The following is a 19,191-nucleotide window of genomic DNA, read 5'->3' as shown; positions in this document are numbered from 1 at the left end:
AAATTCGTATGCTAGGGATTAAAAAACATCATATATGTAGCTTAAAAAATTGTAACAGGGTTAAATGCAAAATAATGATGTGAAATAAAATTTAAAAAACGCAATTATATCGCTTTTATTTTATCTACTACGAAAATTGATTTGAATATAATTATCTTTCTAACTTGATTAATATATTTACACAATAATTTAATAATTCTTTTGAATTATAAATTGATCGACAGATTTCCTACGCATTTTCCGGTTTGGGGAAATCTATTCGGCTGCATATTTCCTCTACTAACGATAATCTATAAAAATAAAATACCATAAAATATAAGAAAAATGATCTTTTGATTTAATGAACGTTGTTATTGATATTTTTTCACCTGTTCAATGTAAATAGATGAAAGCCACGTGTAGTTCCGCTTTTAATTATATCCGTAATTGTTCGCACGGTCAAGTCAATTATAAATTTTCTCGTCGCTTGATCATCGTCCTTTATTCGCGCCAAATCATTTTTAATTTCCATCGGGACGTCGAGCCTGCAAATATCCGCCATCTTTTCCAAATACTTGTAACTCGTTGGCGCGAAAATTCCGGGAAGAATTGGAACTTGAATTCCAATCTTTCGACAATCTTTCACGAAGTCTATAAAAACTTCAGACTCGAAGCATATTTGCGTTATGATAAAATCTGCGCCTGCCTCTACCTGTAAATTTTTAGTCGCAATTTTTTTTTATTCTAGGAAATATATATCGCAAAATTACGATTGCAAGATATATATATATATATAAATAATATTCGTTATTGCGCTGTCGATTATTACTTTCGCCTTTAAATAATACAAGTCGAGTTCCTTTGAGACTGATTTCGGATGCATTTGTGGATAGCCTGCCACACATATGCAAAACGTATCGCCAAATTGTTCCCTTATGAAAGCAACCAAATCCACTGCATACTTGAAGTCGCCGTCTTCCGATAATGAATCTGCGATTCGATTCGCAAACAAATGTATTTTTCCCGATATATATAACGCTCGTGACATTGAATTTCAAGGATGCATCTTATCTCGAATCATTTAAGAGATTACAATTCGATTACACAAACAATCCTCGATTTTATCAGAAAACATGTCGTAAAAATTAGTGATATATATAAATTAGAATCTATGAAAATTATAGCTATATTTTAGACAGAAAGAATTTTTTCACAAATTTGGAATTTAATTTTTGCCGACTAACGTTCACGAGAGGATTGAAGAAGTTGAATGAGTAAAGATTTTGAAAATTACCTCCTTGTAGCGCAAATATATTAATTATTCCAAAGGCAAGGGCTTTCTTTAAGATACAAACGACTTTGTCGCGCTTTAAACCCTTAGCTGCTAGATGCAAAAGAGTATTAGGCGGAAAGTTCTCTACCAGCTCCAAAGGCAAATAGCTATGGTTGCTAAAAACTCCTTCCTCCTTATGCCATGTTAACGCATAAAAAAGAGGCGAGTACTTATCCATGTTCAAGAGAAGTCTGACATACATTTAAAATATACATTATACATATATTTCCTGTCTTATATTATTTTACAGGAAAATAAATATTTTTATAAATTAAATTTAATAATTATTATTATTAATTTAAATTTAATAATAAATTAAATTATAAATATTTTTTATTAAGAAAATCCGAGATCAATTATGTAAATAGTTTCAATAAAAAAAATATCAAAAACTCTACTACAAGCTCTATATTTAAAATCTCATATTAAAGAAAAAGTTTACTTCTCATATAATTTTTCTAATTATTAAATTATATTAGTATTATATAATATAATTATAGTTGTGTGGCTCTAATTTGGTTTTGGTGTACAAACCTCTGATAAAATGCTTTAGATTTCCTCTCGGAAACAATTTCAAAACTGTAAAATATTTCACTTTTAGTAATTTTATCTTTTATGGATTGTCGCAGATCCGTGAACTGGAGGGGACGATTTTTAATAAGAGAATCGTATGTAGGAGAATCATCCTCACTCTCATTTTTATCAGTGTTACTCCTCTCGCACAGATTCTCCTCAAAAATGAACTTTCTCATGATAGATTAAAGATAATCAAATAGATGTGTTGATACTCTTATTTCTCAATCCGTACTAACAGTTGTTATCGAATTATGTAATGTATGGAGCAAAAATATCTATGATATAATGTGTGCTACAGTGTGAACATAATCTCTAACTGAAAGAAGAGAAATATTGATAAATTTTTGGTGCCATATAAATTGGTTGTCACGTATATTTATTAATAATAAATATCCAAAACAATATATAAGATATCTGGCATATATTTGGGTGACTTTACTTTGACATTGTAGTAGATTGAAAATAATATAGATCCAATTTTGGAATGTTGTAAGAATGATTAAAAATTGAAAAATATTTAAAAATTGAAAAAAATGTTTAATTACCCTAATGCAAGTGGATCGTTATTCTATATTCTATTACAGAATATTCTCGACGATAATTAAGATATACAGATTCCTCCAAGTAATATTTAAACTAGTAAATCGTATATACATTTCTTCATACAAAAATAAATTTTGTACCCATGTATAATTACGATTTAATTCTTCCTCAAGTACAATTCCCTGCAAACTTCGGTAATGGGTATATCAGAGACAGCCGGTATTCCGCCTGGAGCAGTCTCGGTTCTCTGCAGAGCGTATTTATCCGTGATGGTGCGTATGTCATCGATATCCGGAGTTATCGACATATTGATAGCCGGATAAATCAGGAACGCGAATGTAGCGAGGGCGGTCAACGCCCATATGGGAATCACGACCGCCCAATACTTTGACGGCCAGTACGTCAGGCCGAAGTAATCGTGCAGCACTTCGTCCGGCACCATCGCCCATATCACGTACAAAAGGAAAATCATGTTCGCGCCTATGTACATGGCGTATCCGTACACAGCTCTGGGACCGTAAGGCGCAGGAGTGTGCTCCATAATGCCCGAGTGTCTTGCACAACATTAGACAAGAGATATAATTGATAAATAAAAAATTTATATCATATATTAGTCCCGATAGTGACTGTACGTTGGTTCAGGCGGGCCAAATTGTTGGATGGTTTCCGTGACTAGTAGTAGACTGTCGAAGAAGGCTCCAAGTCCCACGCGTACTTTGCGTGCTTCCTTCCCACTGAATGATCTGCAAAATGAGAAATGTTAGCACAGCGACATACAATTGTACGGAATTATTCTGTACACTTACACTTCCAGAATATTATTATTTAACACAAGTTTCTTTGTGACTCCGCTTCTTGGCGGCTCGTCGTCAACTCGAAGCACTTGATACGCGATCTCTGCTTCTCGGGAGCTTGGAAAAGGCACAGATAGATCTCTGAGCAGCGTTAAGGTTTCCAACCAGAGATGGTACAAGTAGGGTAGCAAGTTTCGCTATCGAAGGAAGATTATTTGTAATAAGGATACACCTTGAGATCACTCATGGCATTCTAAGATGGAAGACGTTTCAAATTTAAGTTTCCGCTCTGCTATTCTGCAACACATATCAAAGTGATATAAATATACTGTCACTATAAATATATTACTATAATAAATTATAATAAATAAATATATATACTATAAATATATTAGTAAAATACTATAAAATGTTAATAATATTAATAAAATACTATTAATAAAATATTAATAAAATAATGTTAATAATATTAATAAAATAATATTAATAAGATATTAATAAAATAATATTAATAAAATAATATTAACAAAATATTAATAAAATACTATAAAAATATTAATAAAATACTATAAAAATATTAATAAAATTATATAAATTAATGTTGGACATGTTACACACACACATACATACATACATACACACACACACACACACACACACACAAAATATTAATTAGATTAAATTATTATATTTATATAATTATTTATATAATTATTCCAATAAATAATTAATTCCATTATAACATTTTTTACTATAACAGATAACCTAGAACCGAGCACGAGATAAATCGACTTACGTAACGTGTAATCAATCAATTTATCTAAATAATAATAAAATCGTCCAATATTTACGTAATAATTAGCACGTTGGATAAAACGTGTTGCTGCTTAATTGCTCCCAAGATCGATGTTATAATTGACTTTTCTTATGCGAGAGCGCGTGTAGGCGTTGCTGACAGGCTGGCACGTTGCTGACATCGCAAACGTCACTTTTATGGCCCTGTGCAGCATAAACATTCCATTAGAAAGAAAAGAACAGGAACAAGAGGGAGATTGCATTTATCGAAATTTCGTTCTCGGAATCTTCCACAGGTGAGTAATACATTCCTCGAGACTCGCCTCACTCACTCCTGGACCTTGAATCCTTTCTTTGTTCCAGGTTACGATTGACAGCTGTGAGTTTATCATTTATTGTCGTCTCTTATCAATCCACGAGTATTACTCGCAATGATTAGTATTACACGAAACGTCGTCAACGTAATACTCTACGCAGTATGACGGGTGATTTATCAAATTGTGCATAAGAGGATCTACAGGCTGTTATCTACAAATTTAGATAATTATTATACAATTATCTACAAATATAGATAATTAGTATACAATTGTTTAATTATCGCAATTTTTTAATTATTTATTCCAACACAATCATATCCTGCCTATGTGTTGAATATATTACAGAGAGATGGAAATATTTTTTAAGCGCAACATTGTGTAAGATACATATTTACGTACCAAAGAGTAAAATACAGAGAGCAGTGCTTTGCTATTTAACAGAGTATTATTAATATTCAACACATGACAAGTAACTGAAAATCCAAAGGAATCATTGAAGGGAGTAATAAATATGAATGGGCCCACAAGAGACTTGCCATGGGGCTTCCAAGCCTTGAAGTATATGTGCAACAGTTGCTGTGAGCATCGTCGCATCAATCGGATGGCATGGCATCAAGGAGGGATACTAGTGCTTACTTATTTAGCGTACACTTGTTACCACATGACTCGGAAACCAATATCTGTAGTGAAGAGTGTCCTGACTCACAATTGCAGCAATTTGTCGCCACCTCCAGATATTCCTGTGAATGACAGCAACCGTGACACTTGGTGCGATTGGGCTCCATTTGGTAGGAATAAATTTGAATGTTGATATCATAAATGTTAAAATAAATATTGTATCGTAATTAATAGCTCAAAATAATGTATCGATATCCATTAGTTTTGTTCTTATATTAGACTGCGATATAAAAATTCAAAATTATTTTTTTAGATACCGAGGATGCACCAGCATTGCTTGGTATGTTGGACTCAGCGTTTCTGTTCGCCTACGCAGTGGCTATGTTTGTCAGGTAAATATCCTCCTGGACAAAATTAACGCATAATTTTTTTTTCACTTTTTCTTTAAAAGCTGATATTTAAATTTTAAAGAAAAAGTGAAAAAAAATTATACGTTAATTTTGTCCAGGAGTATACTTTGGAAAAAGCTAGCTTATTCATTTACCATACTGCAGAAACATTTTGTGTAATGATGATCTTCTTTTCTCTGCACAGTGGGTTCATAGCGGAGAGAGCAAATCTGCGATACTTTCTTTCCTTTGGGATGCTCGCGTCAGGCATATCGTGCTACTTGTTTGGAATCGCTAAATCATACAATATCCACAATCTGTGGTACTTTATTTTCGTGCAGGTAAGTATCAGATTGATAAGACATATTGGTGCCTGTTTTCCTGTGGGTTCCTTCCTTTTCATTTTCTTTCTTTTACACATGATTACAGGCAATAGGTGGAGTCTTTCAAACTTCTGGTTGGCCTGGTGTGGTAACAGTTGTGGGGAATTGGTTTGGAAAAAGCAAACGTGGCTTGATCTACGGAATATGGAACTCTCATACATCTTTGGGAAACATATTAGGCAGTTTAATCGCGGCCACGTACGTTGAATCCGACTGGAGTCTGAGTTTCATAGTGCCCGGGCTGATAATGGGAACGATAGGGTTCCTCATCTTCCTTTTCTTAGTACCGAATCCTATCGACATAGGATGCAGCCCGCCCGCTTCTCTCGGATATCGGAAGATCGATACCAACAGTTCGGACGATGATCAGGCCGACGTAGTTTCCGATACTCATAATATCAACGAGGATGTAAGTAGCTAGTTGACAATATATTCCTATCTTCTCATTCAGTAAATACCAGCACGCGTATAACAGCTGTTGTCTTTTAAGTTTAGCAGAAATTAAAAAAATATAACAATCGTTAATTAACACTAGTAATGCATGTTCATTGAATTACAAGCATGTTTTTCTATTTTCTATGTTTCTGAGATTTTACTGTCTGTCTTTCTTTCAGTTTCCCTAGTTTTTAATAAGCAAGATGTAAATGTTTAAGTTTAATTATTTTTAGTAGAATTATAGTTTGCACTCATAATAAATAATCATCTGCTATATTACTAGCGTGTCACCTATCGCTGTGTCTACCGTGAACAACTGCCTATCAACGTAAGTGCATGCCTCTTTCATAGCTAGTACTATATTCTCGCAAATCCTTTAAATAATGCATGTATGATGTTAGGCATATTTATTTTTGATTTACAAACTTTTAAACTTTTGCTATGCAAAAATATGTATCACATGCAGCAATACAATAATATCTAGCATAAAATTTATCATTAACATTGTAACTTTTTTCCTCTAAAATACATGTGCATAGATTATTACAAATTATATATATATAATTTATATGATTTTTTGAAAGAGTTCAGTCGTTGAGCGATCCGAGACCAGCCCGATGCTATCAGGACACCGTCGTATCCATTGTGCACCTCGTAATAACGCGATCGGATTCGTGAGAGCCATGAAGATACCCGGTGTCATCGAATATTCCTTATCCTTGTTCTTCGCCAAGCTCGTTAGCTATACATTCCTGTACTGGTTACCATTGTACATTGAGGCTTCAAGTTGGTATCACGAAAACATTGTTCTTCCTCATTAACAATGTAATTTCAGCTTATAATTTTCTTCAATTCTTTCGTAGCTAGTTACGGCGCAACTATGAGCGCAAACTTGTCCACTTTGTTCGACATAGGTGGTATAATAGGCGCCATAGCAGCCGGTGTTCTTTCAGATTTCAGCGGCATGAGTGCTGTGACATGTACTATGATGTTTGGATTCGCATGTCCCGCGGTAAATATGATTTTACTTGCAAACAATGACAGAGTGAATAGTGAAATGAGCAAAATCTCCTGTAAAAGTCTGTAAAAAGCAATTTTGCCATGTTTCTTTAAAAGCCACAAAATATTAATTAATATGCTATAGCAATGTGTGCTATGATATAAGCTAAAAATGTAAGATTAATTAATCATTGCTTGCATAATTTATGTGTAAAATTTTCTAAATTTTTATTAAATACTATTGAGCTTTTTGTTGCGCTCTGATTTCACTAAACACTATACAGAACATAATTGTAAACATGAGACTAATTTTCTTAATGTAATATTTCAGTTATTTTTATACAATTATGTTGGAAACATCAATTTAGGCGTCAACATAGTATTACTATTAATAGCTGGAATATTAGTGAACGGTCCTTATGCCTTGATAACGACCGCTGTGTCAGCCGAACTAGGAACTCATCCTAACTTGGGAGAAAACTCAAAGGCGTTAGCTACAGTGACAGCCATCATTGACGGAACTGGCAGCATTGGTGCTGCGATTGGTCCGCTATTGGCAGGTTTAGTATCTCGATGGGCTAAATGGAACAATGTGTTTCATATGCTCATGAGCGCAGACTTGCTAGCCCTATTGGTGAGTCTATTTTTCCTTGTACAAAGATGAAAGTTTTGATTATGTAAATAATACCTTACTGTATTTTATTGTGTTTCAGTTTTTGTCCAGATTAGTTTATCGAGAAGTAAGATTACACAGGCAAAGACGAAGAGTTATACAAATATAGACTTTTAAAATAGAGCTTGTTAAAGCAAATCTTTACCTAAATATGGATTTCGCGCACATATCCTGGATCTATGTACTTATAATCTCGCTCGTATTCTCTTAAGTGTACAAAAATGTTGTACAGCATTCCCAAAAAACAAATGAGCCCGAAATTGAAACATACAAGATATTTAAATATGTACAAAAAATAAATAGTATATTTTTTTACAGTATTTTGTTGCAATTGCACCGTTGCAATATGTATAAATGTGAATCATTTTAAAGGAATATAATAGCTATCACTAGATGAAATTACTAGATCTTTTTTGAGATCGATATTTCTTAATAATTTCATATGTGCTATAAAAATAAAGTTCTACATGAAATGTAGATATAAATAGTAAAATATGATTGTAAAATATGAAATGTTGCATGAATTTATAATTATAATTATTACGCAAGAGATTAATATACAAAGATTATTTAATGTACATGTTTGTAATCAATTATTGCACACCAACAAAATACCGACATTAAAGTCAAGGAATACCAGTGGGAATTATATAGCTGATAGCATCAGCAAAGTCACCCCACACAGCTCTTTGAGTTTGAAAGGTAATTATCCAAGCTAGTAAAGCGGCTGTCCAAATAGTTGCTCCTACAGCGGAGAAAATTACATCTGAAAAAAATACAAATGTATGTTATTATGAAAGGAGAATCTAAAACATATCTCACAGAGTACATTTTTCAAATTAATTGACACCAACATTTCTTAATTTGCTTCTGTTCCTCATAAGGCGGCGCGACAAAAGCCTCCTTTGAGAACCAAATTGCATTCACAGCCCAAAGAAACGGCAGCAGTGCAAAACCAGCTGTAACAAAGAAAGCGCTGATGAGCTGCGAGAACAATGGTCTTTGTTCTTTTAATATTTACTTAAATTAATAACATTTTTAGTACTTTTTTGGAGAGAAAGGAAGAAGAAAGGTCAAGCAAACTTGAGATTAAAATTATGTTAATTCCAAATTGGGTACATTTTCAAAAGATAAATGTTGGGGTAGATGTTGTGATATCAACCCACGTTACACATACCACGAAAATACCATTTACAAAGGTGCAATTTTTTCTCGTTCGGTACTTTGGACAAATCCATCTCGTTAGCAAACCCTGATGTCTCCTAATCTAACCTATGCTTCTGTCAAGTGGGTTTTTCGATGCCACCTCGAGTCACTGTATCTCTCCTGGTTTTCCAATCAAATTAATCACATTGAATCGTGTATAATTGTAATAGTGATTCCTAAACCATGCTTATACAAATATTCGGAATAAATAAGAAAAAAAAACCACGAATGACAGATCCCAGCATCTCGTCGCACTCCCAAGATGGCGTTGCTGTCGCGTTCATAGACGTAGAAATAAACATAGATCGCTCTCCCATTGTATATCCACCAATGAAATGAAAGATATCCTTCAGGTGAAAAAGGATAGAGCAATTTATAGGTTAGGTTAGGTTATGTCCTTTTCTAACAAGCTTAAATAGATTCGCGCTTTTTTTTTTTATTAAAAAAAAGGAGAAAAGCTACGATTGGCTGATCCGATGATTTAAAAAGTATGATGTTTGGGAATTTTTTTTTTTAAATGTAATAATTTTTTTTCTACAAATAAATTTTTATTCAAAAGTACAAATATTAAGGATGTTATTATATTTTTTTTTAAATAAAATATTAAAAAATATAAAAGTTATAATTATTCTCCCGGATATTGTTTTTTAAAAAGCTGCGCGGTGAGCAGTGCTATTCTGATTCATCTGAAAAATATCAAAAATTCGATAAACTGTAGTTAATGTATGAAATTGTCTAGTAGATGAACGAAGGATTAATCGAAAAATTGTTTTGGGACAAAATGGCAGCCATTTGATCCTGAGATATTCTTTTTCGACTTAAAAATTGCTCATTTTTTATTAAGCAAAAAAAAAGTATTCATTAAAAAACAAAATCCTTCGTTCATCTACTAGGCTTTTATATGTAAAAGAAGCCTGTAAAATTTCAAGCAAATCGATGTAACGGTTTTCGAAATATCTTGCTCACCGACTTTGAAAAAGTGATTTCGAGAAAAACGCGTTTAAGATTTCTGTCAAGTTTACATTTCAATAAAATGCAGATTTTTTAATTTACCCAGAATCATCTATTCTGGATCCGTATAATTTTACTTTATTTAAATCTTCATATATTGGCTCGAGCCCTCAAAACATCAGAGCTGAAGCTTTATAGTCGTGTTTAAACGAAGTTATACATTCTGGCGCTTCATGAAACATACACTTATAACTCCGTCAATTTGCATCCGATTAATTTGAAACTTTTAGGAAATATCTTCAATATGATATACTTCAAAAGAAAATATAAAAAACATAAAAATCGTTTCTTTTACTTTTATAACTAGGCATAACCCCTTAGAGAGAGAGAGAGAGAGAGATAACCCGCCAAATATCGCCGTCTCGCTCGTCGCGTCGCGCGCCCCCTCGCGAGCGACCGACGCGGCTCCCGCGTCCGCGGACGCGCGCTCCCGTTGGCGCTGGCCGGTGTCACGTGACCCCGGCCACGTGACCCGCGGGACGCCCGAGTCCCCGCTCGGGTCGCCCTGAGTCGCCCAGGCCAGCCATTTTGCACGGTAATATGGCGTCGCCGCCGGAGATTAATATGGCGTCCTCCGACATAATAACCGAGGTGGAGATACAACCGGACATCCAGGAGGTGGAGATAGAGGCGATACCGGTGGAGATACCGTGCGAGACCGTGGAGACGACGATCGAGGGCGAGGACGGGCAGCCGATGATAGCGCTGCAGCCGCTGCCGGAGCCCGGGCGCGAGGAAATCATACTTCAGACCCAGGAGGAGATCGTCGGCGGGGACCCGCTCAGCGTGTACGACCAGATCCCGGTGCCGGAGAACGACATTTATGTCGAGTCGAGCCCCGGGCCGTCGCGGAAGGCCACGAAGAAGGCGCGCAAGAGCGGGGGAGCGCGTTTCCGCGCGTCCGACCACGCGATATTCGGCGAGATGGCCACGGAGACCAAGGCTAGGAAGTGGGAGCAGAAGCAGGTGCAGATCAAGACGCTCGAGGGCGAGTTCTCGGTAACGATGTGGGCGTCCGGCACGGACGACGGTGAGTATTACCACGTACCGGGTGTTCCTTTCCGAAGGAATCTCCATCCTTCTGTTTCGCGATCTTGAAAAAGGGTCTCTTTCTCTCTCTCTCTACCTCGCTCTTTCTCATTCTTTGTCTCTCTCTTTCTCTCCTCGTTCCTCGCTTCTACCGGTTGTCGCGTTGTATCCACGGGCGGGTACGCACTTCCGGTACGATGCCGCGATCGATACCGCGTCGCTCGCGTGCTCGCGGTCGCGAGCGTCGAGCGGAAAATCGCCGACCTGGATCGCCGGCCGCGCGTCCGACCGGCTTGACAGGTCGCCTTGTTTGTTTTGATCGTTCGAACGCCATTACGCTCGCTACGGGGGCAGCCATATTTTGAAAATGGCCTCTTTTACGGCGATCAGAGCTGCCCGCCGCCGAGCAATGGCGGAGCCATCCGCGGAGGCGCGAGCGACGCCACCGGCCGCGAGCTGTCAACGGGAGTTTTTGACGTTTCGATTTTTTTTTCCTCGTCTCCGGACGGGAAGGAGAGAGAGGGAGAGGAGGTTGCGTTTTATTGGAAAAAAATATGCCGTAAATTTCGACAGTTCGAAGCGCACGGATAGGAATCGAGTCCGGGCGAAGTGTGGGAGCAACGCTTCGGCTTCTGACGTCACGAGGGATCCATGCTGCACCGCGGCGTATATACCGGGTGCGCCAAAAGCTCGAAGCGCGTTCATGACATCGGTACAGTTTGAACGATTGAAATGATTAATTAATACTCTCTCTGTTCAGTTTTTATCCCCTGTTTACGTTAGACAAGTAGTGTGCTGTTTCTTGGATAAAAAAGATTTTCGAGTAAATTACTGTCTTCTGTAATTTCGCGGGGAAAAAGGCTGGGTGCTGTTGAAGACACGTAACGGGTGTTCGTTAAAACGCTCAGCACGTGAATTCTTATTTTATCCCTTAAAAAAATGTTTGAAAAGTTTGTACAAAAGACATGAAAAGATGTCAAAATATATCCAAATCTATATTTCATGATTTTGATTTCGTCAAGTTTGCTCTTCCAATTTTTAAAAAATAGAAATAAATTTCAAGTGTTACGAAGATACATTTTCTCCAGCTTCCTTTCCTTTATATCAAAAAGATGTATATAATTATTGATATATATAACTAAAAAGAGAATCTATAGCAACAAGAAAATTTAAAGACAAAATTAATAAGGCTCTGATAATTTCAAAAAATTGAAAAAAAATAGACAGTAAGAGTCAACGTGTCAAAATTAAAAGATTTATATAAATATTTAAATTTCTGTTTAAGCCTTAATTGAAGCTAAAACTTGTGTTACTATTAAAATAACACTTTATTAATGCCTAGCCTGGATGTTTCAGATGAAGAACACTCAGCACGTGAATTTTTATTTTATCCCTTAAAAAAATGTTTAAAAAGTTTGTACAAAAGACATGAAAAGATGATGTCAAAATATATCCAAATCTATATTTCATGATTTTGATTTCGTCAAGTTTGCTCTTCCAATTTTTAAAAAATAGAAATAAATTTCAAACGAAGATACATTTTCTCCAGCTTCCTTTCCTTTATATCAAAAAGATATATATATAATTATTGATATATATAACTAAAAAGAGAATCTATAGTAACAAGAAAATTTAAAGACAAAATTAATGAGGCTCTGATAATTTCAAATACAAAAAATTGAAAAAAAAATAGGCAATAAGAGTCAACGTGTCAAAATTAAAAGATTTATATAAATATTTAAATTTCTGTTTAAGTCTTAAATGAAGCCTTAATTGAAGCTAAAACTTGTGTTACTATTAAAATAACACTTTATTAATGCCTAGCCTGGATGTTTCAGATGAAGAACGCTCAGCACGTGAATTCTTATTTTATCCCTTAAAAAAATGTTTAAAAAGTTTGTACAAAAGACATGAAAAGATGATGTCAAAATATATCCAAATCTATATTTCATGATTTTGATTTCGTCAAGTTTGCTCTTCCAATTTTTAAAAAATAGAAATAAATTTCAAGTGTTACGAAGATACATTTTCTCCAGCTTCCTTTCCTTTATATCAAAAAGATGTATATAATTATTGATATATATAACTAAAAAGAGAATCTATAGCAACAAGAAAATTTAAAGACAAAATTAATGAGGCTCTGATAATTTCAAATACAAAAAATTGAAAAAAAAATAGGCAATAAGAGTCAACGTGGCAAAATTAAAAGATTTATATAAATATTTAAATTTCTGTTTAAGCCTTAATTGAAACTAAAACTTGTGTTACTATTAAAATAACACTTTATTAATGTCTGGCCTGGATGTTTCAGATGAAGGTTCGAACCCAGAGCCGGATCCGGATTACACAGATTACATGACAAGCAAGACCAACGCCAAGTTCAACTCAAACAGTTCGGTATCGGACGGGATGCCGGGGTTAGATCTCTCGGATCCAAAACAGCTGGCAGAGTTCGCGCGACCAGGTCACAAGCTGAAGGTGCGCAAGCCGCAGGTGATGGACGGCGTGGAACGCACGATCGCCTGTCCACACAAGGGTTGCACCAAGATGTTTCGAGACAACAGCGCGATGCGCAAGCACCTGCACACGCACGGGCCACGAGTGCACGTGTGCGCCGAGTGCGGCAAGGCGTTCGTCGAAAGTTCCAAGCTCAAACGGCACCAACTGGTCCACACGGGCGAGAAACCGTTTCAGTGTACGTTCGAGGGATGCGGGAAGAGGTTCAGTCTCGACTTTAATCTACGCACGCACGTGAGAATCCATACCGGCGACCGGCCGTACGTCTGTCCCTTCGACGGATGCAGTAAAAAGTTCGCACAATCGACGAACCTCAAGTCGCACATATTGACTCACGCGAAAGCCAAGTAAGTTGTCGCCTCGTTGTACGAGATTTCACGCAAGACGCGAGGACGTTTCAAGCTTCCTGTCTCGAGAAACTAGTCAAAGAAATTAGAAAACAATTATTCAAAGTAGAAAAAAGAAACCTCATCGTCTAATGAAGTATTATCGAATGATTCCAGGTCAAGGAACGCGATTGGGAGACAAGTACAACAAATTCAACTTCAGCAGCCTCAATACGTCCAAGTTGAAGTTGCAGATGTGGACAATCAACAGTTCATTGTCTACGCCGATTAGCCCCCTTAAATATTGATCTCGTGTACCCTTCGCTACTGAACATTATTACTGAAATATCGTAATCATTAATTATTAATCTAAACAGTGTAAATATTTTCACGATTTGTGCAAGCGATATCATGGCAGATGACACAGGCAGCCAAGCATCTGCCTTAAGAGAATTAATGGAAAGATTGATTAATGTGGAATTAATACCTCCGTGCTTAGATACGAATTACTTCAAGAATATCTGGAGCACTATATATATATATATATGAAATCGCAAAAAACGAGAAAGGGCAAGTAAAGTTAAGTTATATTACTTAAGAAAGAAAGAAAAAAAGAAAAATATATATATATATATATACACCTTCTAAAAGGTAACGCTAGATTGTGACGCGCACTGCTCAATCTCTTGCGAACAAGCGAAATCGAGTGCGCTCGCAAAACACACCTAATACACATACACACATATACACAGACACGACTGTATATATCTATAAATATATATAAGTACAATTAAAATATTGTATACAGTATATTTTGGAGAAATTCAGATGAGAATAAACCACGAAGATGCATCTTTTTCCGTCGGACTCAATTGTACCATCTTAGTAATACTTACGACTTTTACACTGTATAATGCTAAAACTTGTTGATAAAAGTTATTAAAGAAGAAAAGTGGAAAGAAATTACGCGTGTGTATAACGTGTATTGAAAAAAAAAAAGAAAGAAAGAAACCCGTAAATATCACGCGGATAATTTCTAACGGATAAAAATTTCGTACTGTTTTTACTATCATCGACTAAGAGAACAACGCGATGTTTAATATATATATATATATAAATGACACATGTAAAACAGAAGTGATACATGTAACAAAGATATGTCAGTGCATATCCGTGATATTTGCGAAAACATTGTAATGTATGCACGCACATCGATTGATCTAATGATTTCGATGATACTTGAGAAATTTCGAGTAAGAAGCAATATATATAGTTATGAATATAGATTTAATATCGAATATAGAATATAATGATTGTTTGGCGCGTGCGAATCTTTCATTGATCATAATATTATTCGCATATCACAATTTTTTATACACGCGACATATACTTATGATTCAATACGTATATACTAATCTGCACATATTAATTAGGCGAAATTTGAATAATTTATTGAAATCATGTAAGAGAGAGAGAGTATAGATTCTCTTTTATAAAAAAGGAACTTTTATTTTACAGCTATATAAATATATATATATATATATATGATTCTTATAATAGTAATCTGTTAATATTCTCTTGTACAATCAAATGTCTTTTTATAAAAACAAGAAAAAAATTGGTTTTTTAAATTATTTGGCATTTGATACAAATCTATTCTACTAATAAGCTACCATTTCTATTTGTTCCTTTCGATATTTCATTATATATTATATATATACATATTATATATATATAATATTCTATCTCCTTCTCTGATTTCTTCTTGGTACAATATAAGCAACTACATTTTAATGAATTACACTATATATTATGCGGCCTATAATTAATTAGTAGATATTGTGTGATGAGAAAACTAAAGTAAATGTAATAATTGTTTCAAATTGTTTCATGCTTGAGTTTAGGATAAAAGATTCGGATAATTACTCGACACGGGCGAAATTGAATTGTTACTTACTCTCTGGAGGAAAATTCAGTAACGATGTGTGCGATTATAACAATGCTTTTCGCCAAAGATCACTCGTAATATATTCAATATACATGTGTATATATGTATATATATACACATATATTTTCGTTAAAATTATAAATATATAACTCTATGTACTGTTTTTCACTATATATTTAAGTTCGATAATTTATATATGAAAATATAGCAAAACATGAAATATAATATACAGGGTGTCAGGGCAATCTCTTTCCAAAAAAAAGCTCTTACTTACCTCGAGAGCTTTTCAAAACACTGTAATAAAGTATTTTTTCATCGAGTACTTTTCGAGTTATGAGGAATATAATAAGAAAAAATATGTAATTTGCAATTAACAATTACATATTTTTTTTTTTTTTTCGAAACAATTATGTATTTTCTTTACACCAATTAATTCCTCTCATTATTTTGTGCATAAAAGTACTAAGGTAAGATAATCGAAAAATGAATATTTTACTAGATATTTTATGATTTATGTAAAAATTAAGAAATTATTTCAAGCCTCATAACTCGAAAAGCTACAAGAGCTTTTTTTTGGGAAGAGATTGCCCTGACACCCTGTATATATATTTCCATGTTTCTATTTTATTTGTTTCTGTCATTATCGCACAGAGGGAAACTGTATTTGTTAATCATTCAGAAATGCTTAAATAACTAACCAGAAATTTATTACACAGCACTGAAGAATACTAATTCGAGATTACGCGTCTGTGTGTGTATATATATATATATATATATATATATAAATATATTAATAAGACAAATATTGTCCGGCACACACAAGAAGACAAACGTTATTAACGTCCAATCTCTTTGTTAAATCAGGACATCAATATATTCGGAATGAATATTCGTATAAACATAATTCTCTACAATTAGTATCTTCCAGATCGACCGTCCCTACCTTTGTCGTCTCGCTTCCGACGATCCTTGGATCTCGATCGTCTGTCGCGTGATCGCGATCTGCGTTTACGATCTCGGCCGCGTGATCGCGATCGCGATCTGGATCGTCCCCTGCCGCTCTTTTTACGACTGTATAAGTAGCGACGCAGCTCACGCGAGATAGGCTTCAAATGCATAAAGTTGCAAAATCCAGATCGCGTGCACTCTCTGAAAGAGTGAGAGAAAGATGATCAATTTTATCTTTTGTCACAAAAGTTTGTATAAGTAAATATAATGATAAATATAAGTTTGTATAAATAAGTTTATATATGTGTGTTACCCCATTTCATATTGACGACAGCACGCTTCTCTGAAATCCGTTACTGGTGATAGTTCAGCATAGACAGGTCTGCCACCAAACCAGCGATTGTTCAAGTCATTTACAGCCCTTTCCGCATCTTCTTCTCTGCGAAACTTGATATAAACATTGCCCACTAAGTGATCGCCAAGATTGTCACATACATTCATCTCTTCAATCTCGCCATACTTGTCTTCACATTCGACAAAAACGTCTTCAAAGAAGTTGTCATAATGTTCTTGCATTTCCTCATCCGATACATTTGCGACCACTGCAAAAAAAATAAACGAGATAATTTTGTTATTCAATTTAAAGAGGCTTTAACAAAGTATAAAGACTTTTCTTGCATAGAAATTGATATCAAACTGAGTTATGAAGTTGCAATTGACTTACAATGAGAGCCATCCGCGCTCTTGGCAGAGTTTTGAGGATTTACATACAGATTTTGAAGCAAACATGTCTGCAAAAAAAAGATAGTTTAATATTAAAGAGACATTTTTAAAAATATTAGTCGCAATTGAATAAAGTTTATATTTCGTTGCAAAAACAAATGGAAATAAAAGTATAAAAAAATTAATTAAAATATAATATAAATTAAATAAATATAATATTAATTAAATAAAATATAAAAAAATTAATATAAATAAAATACAAAAATATACAAAAATTAAATAAATGTAATATAAGTTAAATTAAATATAAAAAAATTAATAAAAAATTAATTAAGAGTTCAATAACTGCCACATGCATACAGGTTAGGACTAAATTAAGCAGACAGATAATACACTAATTATTTAACGATCTACACACTTGGCTGAACGTGGGCTTGTTGTGGATACGCGAGCATCTGTCACCGTGACGGCAGGCGCCGATTTTGAAGTAAAAGGAGCAGTTTACTCTGAAAAAAAGAAAAGAGGCAAAAGGCAAGTTGGCAAAATTTGCTCTTTCTCACACACACACACACACAAATTCAACTTGTAACTTCGCCCAAATAATCCCCTTACTTGTCTTTCTCGGTTCCGAAGATAGACGCTAGATATTCGGCCATGACTTACGTCACCTCGACGTCCTAAAATGTCAATTAGTCTCTCCTCTCGAAATTATCAAAAAAATTACCGGCAGTGAATATTCCGGTGCCGGAATATTGCGCGTCCACCATATACTAGTTCACCGATCGCCGAGAAGGGAACTCGCTCGCCGAATAATATCGAAATGGCGGAGATGTCAAGTCCATAGATGTAGGACTACAAGATTGGCCTCCGCGGGAAGAAAAAACGGCCAATCCGAAAATAGTGGAAAACAATATGGCTGCCATCAGCCAATCGGAAAGCGCGATGGGAATTGTTGCTGTCATCGAGAGCTGTCATTATCCGCAATATTGTGGCCTCTCTTGTTAAATCATATCGATGCTCCAAGCGAGATTTAATTTCAAAATTCATTGAAAAATTAATTGACTTAATATTTATAATATTTATAATTAATCGAAGAATGCATTCAAGACCGCAATCAGAATAAATTTCATCGTACTTGGGAAATAATTCATTCAGAATACTTTTCATTGAACTTGGAAAATAATTTTTTTTCTACTATAGCAAGATATATAAATTAAAAATTATTCCCAGCAAACATCAAATAACAGTTATATAACTTCGTTATAATTTCCCACTCAACGATATAACTGTTACATGTTATGTAACTGTTATATAACATGTAACAGTTATATTATTGAGTGGGAAATTACAACAATAATTATATAAATGTGACTTGGTGTTTGCTGTTATTACTTTAAATATGATGAAACAAATAATATATTAGAAATAGTTAGTTAAATAAAATGAAAAAAATTGATCGCGTCCCTTACATAATTTCGTTATAAATATTCTTATATAATTTTATTATAAATGCTTGTGTATACATTTTACAAATTCGATTTTCGTGTGTCACGATAGAATAATAACAGCTTATATGTGAGAGATAAATTCCTTTCTCTCTCTTTTTTTTTAAATATAATTATATAAATTTCATTGTAAATTTCATTCTT

The 19,191-nt window shown here is 34.6% G+C and overlaps 6 protein-coding genes across 10 annotated transcripts; 2 read left to right on the top strand and 4 right to left on the bottom strand.

Annotated features, from left to right (window-relative positions):
* Nucleotides 1-85: 85 nt before the first annotated feature.
* LOC145965847 (methylenetetrahydrofolate reductase (NADPH)) lies at nucleotides 86-2,114 on the bottom strand. Its single transcript, XM_083089585.1, has 5 exons — nucleotides 1,847-2,114; nucleotides 1,274-1,503; nucleotides 809-969; nucleotides 369-691; nucleotides 86-290 (listed from the first exon to the last, which is right to left on the bottom strand). The coding sequence occupies exons 1-5, from the start codon at nucleotides 2,062-2,064 to the stop codon at nucleotides 230-232; spliced, it is 993 nt and encodes a 330-aa protein (XP_082945711.1). The 5' UTR covers nucleotides 2,065-2,114; the 3' UTR covers nucleotides 86-229.
* A 133-nt stretch (nucleotides 2,115-2,247) lies between these two features.
* LOC145965850 (phosphatidylinositol N-acetylglucosaminyltransferase subunit P-like) lies at nucleotides 2,248-2,972 on the bottom strand. Its single transcript, XM_083089590.1, has one exon. The coding sequence runs from the start codon at nucleotides 2,970-2,972 to the stop codon at nucleotides 2,589-2,591; it is 384 nt and encodes a 127-aa protein (XP_082945716.1). The 3' UTR covers nucleotides 2,248-2,588.
* A 36-nt stretch (nucleotides 2,973-3,008) lies between these two features.
* On the bottom strand, nucleotides 3,009-4,554 carry LOC145965851 (EKC/KEOPS complex subunit LAGE3-like). The gene is made up of 5 exons (XM_083089591.1): nucleotides 4,344-4,554; nucleotides 4,077-4,224; nucleotides 3,456-3,522; nucleotides 3,238-3,366; nucleotides 3,009-3,174 (listed from the first exon to the last, which is right to left on the bottom strand). Exons 3-5 carry the CDS (start codon nucleotides 3,470-3,472, stop codon nucleotides 3,042-3,044), a joined length of 279 nt encoding a protein of 92 aa, XP_082945717.1. The 5' UTR covers nucleotides 3,473-3,522; nucleotides 4,077-4,224; nucleotides 4,344-4,554; the 3' UTR covers nucleotides 3,009-3,041.
* Nucleotides 3,974-8,412, top strand: Mfs16 (major facilitator superfamily transporter 16). 2 transcript variants are annotated; one of them, XM_083089582.1, is made up of 10 exons: nucleotides 3,974-4,316; nucleotides 4,384-5,125; nucleotides 5,269-5,347; nucleotides 5,550-5,685; nucleotides 5,774-6,136; nucleotides 6,446-6,490; nucleotides 6,747-6,948; nucleotides 7,026-7,174; nucleotides 7,493-7,795; nucleotides 7,875-8,412. In XM_083089582.1, the coding sequence occupies exons 2-10, from the start codon at nucleotides 4,849-4,851 to the stop codon at nucleotides 7,941-7,943; spliced, it is 1,623 nt and encodes a 540-aa protein (XP_082945708.1). In that variant the 5' UTR covers nucleotides 3,974-4,316; nucleotides 4,384-4,848; the 3' UTR covers nucleotides 7,944-8,412. The 2 variants fall into 2 exon arrangements, with proteins under 2 accessions (XP_082945708.1, XP_082945709.1); XM_083089583.1 differs by lacking the exon at nucleotides 6,446-6,490 and having other exon boundaries at nucleotides 3,979-4,316.
* On the bottom strand, nucleotides 7,844-18,371 carry LOC145965848 (splicing factor U2af 38 kDa subunit-like). 4 transcript variants are annotated; one of them, XM_083089586.1, is made up of 7 exons: nucleotides 18,155-18,369; nucleotides 17,961-18,048; nucleotides 17,544-17,610; nucleotides 17,133-17,421; nucleotides 16,815-17,020; nucleotides 8,689-8,793; nucleotides 7,844-8,600 (listed from the first exon to the last, which is right to left on the bottom strand). In XM_083089586.1, the coding sequence occupies exons 1-7, from the start codon at nucleotides 18,196-18,198 to the stop codon at nucleotides 8,461-8,463; spliced, it is 939 nt and encodes a 312-aa protein (XP_082945712.1). In that variant the 5' UTR covers nucleotides 18,199-18,369; the 3' UTR covers nucleotides 7,844-8,460. The 4 variants fall into 4 exon arrangements, with proteins under 4 accessions (XP_082945712.1, XP_082945715.1, XP_082945714.1 ...); XM_083089588.1 differs by lacking the exons at nucleotides 7,844-8,600; nucleotides 8,689-8,793 and adding an exon at nucleotides 9,594-9,726 and having other exon boundaries at nucleotides 18,155-18,370; XM_083089587.1 differs by lacking the exons at nucleotides 7,844-8,600; nucleotides 8,689-8,793 and adding an exon at nucleotides 13,275-14,016 and having other exon boundaries at nucleotides 18,155-18,371.
* LOC145965846 (transcription factor YY2) lies at nucleotides 10,556-16,046 on the top strand. Its single transcript, XM_083089584.1, has 3 exons — nucleotides 10,556-11,081; nucleotides 13,392-13,944; nucleotides 14,101-16,046. The coding sequence occupies exons 1-3, from the start codon at nucleotides 10,592-10,594 to the stop codon at nucleotides 14,213-14,215; spliced, it is 1,158 nt and encodes a 385-aa protein (XP_082945710.1). The 5' UTR covers nucleotides 10,556-10,591; the 3' UTR covers nucleotides 14,216-16,046.
* Nucleotides 18,372-19,191: the final 820 nt, after the last annotated feature.

The sequence above is a fragment of the Camponotus vicinus genome, unplaced genomic scaffold (genome assembly GCF_025532165.1).
Source record: "Camponotus vicinus isolate PSW18456_S1 unplaced genomic scaffold, iyCamVici1.0 SCAF_14, whole genome shotgun sequence".
NCBI classification, from domain to species: domain Eukaryota; kingdom Metazoa; phylum Arthropoda; class Insecta; order Hymenoptera; family Formicidae; genus Camponotus; species Camponotus vicinus.
The sequence above is the reverse complement of the archived record's forward strand: the minus strand, read 5'-3'. Positions and strand labels throughout refer to the sequence as shown.

Excerpts from the sequence above, each read along its gene's own strand:
- LOC145965847 (XM_083089585.1), bottom strand. The coding sequence starts at position 2,064 with ATGAGAAAGTTCATTTTTGAGGAGAATCTGTGCGAGAGGAGTAACACT. Across the intron at positions 1,504-1,846 it reads TCTAAAGCATTTTATCAGAG|ACTTCTCTTGAACATGGATA; the intron begins GTTTGTACACCA and ends AATGTATGTCAG. Across the intron at positions 970-1,273 it reads TATATTTGCGCTACAAGGAG|ATTCATTATCGGAAGACGGC; the intron begins GTAATTTTCAAA and ends ATCGAATCGCAG.
- LOC145965850 (XM_083089590.1), bottom strand. The coding sequence starts at position 2,972 with ATGGAGCACACTCCTGCGCCTTACGGTCCCAGAGCTGTGTACGGATAC.
- LOC145965851 (XM_083089591.1), bottom strand. Across the intron at positions 3,175-3,237 it reads AATAATAATATTCTGGAAGT|ATCATTCAGTGGGAAGGAAG; the intron begins GTAAGTGTACAG and ends CTCATTTTGCAG.
- Mfs16 (XM_083089582.1), top strand. The coding sequence starts at position 4,849 with ATGAATGGGCCCACAAGAGACTTGCCATGGGGCTTCCAAGCCTTGAAG. Across the intron at positions 5,126-5,268 it reads GTGCGATTGGGCTCCATTTG|ATACCGAGGATGCACCAGCA; the intron begins GTAGGAATAAAT and ends TTATTTTTTTAG. Across the intron at positions 5,686-5,773 it reads GGTACTTTATTTTCGTGCAG|GCAATAGGTGGAGTCTTTCA; the intron begins GTAAGTATCAGA and ends ACATGATTACAG.
- LOC145965846 (XM_083089584.1), top strand. The coding sequence starts at position 10,592 with ATGGCGTCGCCGCCGGAGATTAATATGGCGTCCTCCGACATAATAACC. Across the intron at positions 11,082-13,391 it reads GGCGTCCGGCACGGACGACG|ATGAAGGTTCGAACCCAGAG; the intron begins GTGAGTATTACC and ends TGGATGTTTCAG. Across the intron at positions 13,945-14,100 it reads TTGACTCACGCGAAAGCCAA|GTCAAGGAACGCGATTGGGA; the intron begins GTAAGTTGTCGC and ends GAATGATTCCAG.
- LOC145965848 (XM_083089586.1), bottom strand. The coding sequence starts at position 18,198 with ATGGCCGAATATCTAGCGTCTATCTTCGGAACCGAGAAAGACAA. Across the intron at positions 18,049-18,154 it reads TTCGGAACCGAGAAAGACAA|AGTAAACTGCTCCTTTTACT; the intron begins GTAAGGGGATTA and ends TCTTTTTTTCAG. Across the intron at positions 8,601-8,688 it reads ACAGAAGCAAATTAAGAAAT|ATGTAATTTTCTCCGCTGTA; the intron begins GTTGGTGTCAAT and ends TATTTTTTTCAG.